The sequence below is a fragment of the Trichinella spiralis genome, assembly GCF_000181795.1.
Source record: "Trichinella spiralis strain ISS 195 chromosome Unknown Scfld290, whole genome shotgun sequence".
Lineage (NCBI taxonomy): Eukaryota > Metazoa > Nematoda > Enoplea > Trichinellida > Trichinellidae > Trichinella > Trichinella spiralis.
Genome location: NW_003527229.1, coordinates 1 through 2,857, shown reverse-complemented (window position 1 = coordinate 2,857; position 2,857 = coordinate 1). Strand labels below are relative to the sequence as shown.

The window sequence follows — 2,857 nt, the reverse complement described above, 5'->3', positions numbered from 1 at the left end:
CGTAAGCTGTTGTCCGGAAGAACCCCATTAAGGTACCTGCGGAGTTGAGGCGGCACGATAGCTTTGTTCTGCTGGACGGCTAGCAGGGCGCCTTTGACCTTCTGCCCCATGTGACCGACCGCCTGTGTGCCCTCTATTCAAGGCTGCAACGGACCCTTTATATTTGATAGGCGTGGTTCACTTTTGCTAATTAGGCACTTGTCATAACAACGCCATACCGGCACCACGTTCTAGAGGTTAAACCACAGACTTAAAGTTTATAAGGTTACAGAAACCTATATATCTGAATGGCAGGATAATAGTTGTTTTTGTTTTGCCATACTGTATCTAACTGGTAGAAGACGAATTTCAAGATATAATTACTATATATTTTTTTGCAAAATTCTGATAAATATATTTTTATTTAAGTTTGCTTTATCCTTTATTTTGATCTATTTGAGAAATACAAGAAAACAAGAAACGAAGATTGTAGGATATATCATATAAAATTACAATTACTAATAGTAATATAAATTGTAAAACGCATACATATAAATAGACAAATTAAATCATTGCAAAAGTATCATTGCTTAAGCAATCGTTTTTCGAAAACAACATGTTTTATCTAATACAGTATCTGGCATTACATTGATTGGCCGCATTTTCGCGATAAATCTAAAATTTATAATTCACTGATAATGATATTAAACTTCAGCTTCAATTTCATCTTCAAAAGGCAAATTAAAATTTTATTCTACTAAAATTGCTTTTAATTTTTGATTTTTTTACATATGTGTTATATAACTGAGTATCATGATTAATTAATGCATGGATTTTGTATTCAAAGCGTGAACTTTATGCACATCAAATGTATAAAAATCAAACAAATACAGCTTAACTTCCATTAAATATCAAACAACACTTTTAAAAGTGTAATTATAAGACATGAGAGTAATAATACAAGGTAAAAATGCAAAAATTAATTTTTAATTAATTTCATAATTAAAGCGCTTGAAGTAACTTACAATAACAATAGCGATACTGCTTTAATTTTTATTTCTTATCTTTTTTGATGTTTTTAGCAAGCATTTTATTTATTACGTGATATTTCAATGCTTTATACGTTTTATTTTAAAGTTTATAATTTATGATGAAATTAATATTTTATAATGAAAAACATACAAACTGCATGTTTAAATTTTACATTTTGAACAGTTTGAAGTACTTTAACAATTGTACTTAGTTTTCATAATTTCATATTGTAGTTACTTTTGCGTCTTTTAATTTGTTGCATTCAAAATTTTTCGGTAATTCATTATGATAACTTAGATAAATCCATATTATATGTTTATAAATTTAATTCAATTCTTTTAATTAATTCGCATGGCACTAATGTATTTTTTTACATATACATTTATGAATAATAATAATTTTTATATTATTTATATTAAAATCTAAAATAACAATGGATTTTAATTATTAAAAAAAATTTTTTTTGTTTTATCATTTATTAAGACTTTTTATTTATTAATAAGAAGAGTTATTTGTGTGAGTGTTTTGAAAATATACTTTAAGAAAAGTTAGAAATATTTAAAATTCATTAAATAATCAAACTGATAGCAGTTTTAAATTTAATTTATTGTAATATGTAATGCAATCTTTATTTGAAAATTTTCGTATAAAATCGGAATTTAAATTTTTTGAGTGTTTTTGATCATGTGTTGCATTTTCACAGTTTTTCATCGTAACGATAGAAAATTAAATTTTGACTTCTCTTTAGATTGATAATATATTTATAATGACGAAGACGGTGATGTTATTGTTCAAAAATCTATTAATGAATTTGTATAATAATATTTTTTGATTTCATGTTAACTAACTGATAAATTGGGTTTACGCTGTTTCTAAAGGTGTTTTTTGATTTGTTGCATTATTTTTATCAATTTAACATCTGTTAAAAGTTTTATAAAGTTTGAAATTTCACTTTGATTAATCCATTTACAAATTTTGATAAATTACTGTTTTTATTTTAATGAATATTATGCAAATTAAATGTTATAGATTCGTGAATGTGTAGTTGACGTGAATGGCCCAACCAGACAACGATGATAATACGGAAATGTTGAATGGTGTAAAGAAAGTTTATCATCTGCAGGATGTGATTACAGGACTTCGAAAGAAAGTATACGATCTGGAAACGACATATATTGAAAGTACTATGGATTTTGGTAATGTTATTCAGGGATGGGGGAAAGCGCCAAGACCAGCGGATATGTACGATGTGTTTTGAACGATGTGCTCATTTATTTTAACTTAGTTATTTTAGTAGTAAAGCACAGAAAAAAAGAAAACGTGTACGCGAAGCAGATCGCATTTTTTCGTCCAGTTTGGATAGTGTAAAAGTTTTCAGTTGATTGTCAAGGTTCTTTTAATACGTTATATTCGATTTAGAAAGGCGTTTATGTGAAGTTAGAAAATTCTTTTATGTGTAAGTAATTTACTTTATGTTTGAATTAATTTTGTTTAACTAGGTAATTCAGAGATTTCTTTCTTTATAATGCCCGGCATTACATTATATTTATTATATCATGTTATGTTATCACGTAGTATAGTAATATATAATGATGTTATAATTTTTTGTTATGTTATGTTATATTGTCATAATATTTTTGATCTGATGAATACTTTATTTAATTTTGACATTTTTTCATTATTATTGAAGTGTTATGTTTTATCGTTTGAGAAAAATTTGTTTAATTTAGCTGCTTCCATCCCAACGTGTAGTCAGAATTTGACTTTGCCAGGCAGTAATGGATTACCTGAGACTGCTGATAATACTTTCATCTGCGAGAAACAACAGGTACGGGCCTCCAAGAAA

At 27.0% G+C, this 2,857-nt stretch overlaps 1 protein-coding gene across 1 annotated transcript; it reads left to right on the top strand.

Annotated features, from left to right (window-relative positions):
• Window positions 1–2,065: 2,065 nt before the first annotated feature.
• Window positions 2,066–2,839, top strand: Tsp_14218 (histone acetyltransferase subunit NuA4 superfamily; the record flags this gene model as incomplete). Its single annotated transcript, XM_003370941.1, has 3 exons — window positions 2,066–2,253; window positions 2,306–2,381; window positions 2,702–2,839. Coding segments are annotated over exons 1-3 (402 nt in total), but the record flags the coding sequence as incomplete, so codon positions are not given.
• Window positions 2,840–2,857: the final 18 nt, after the last annotated feature.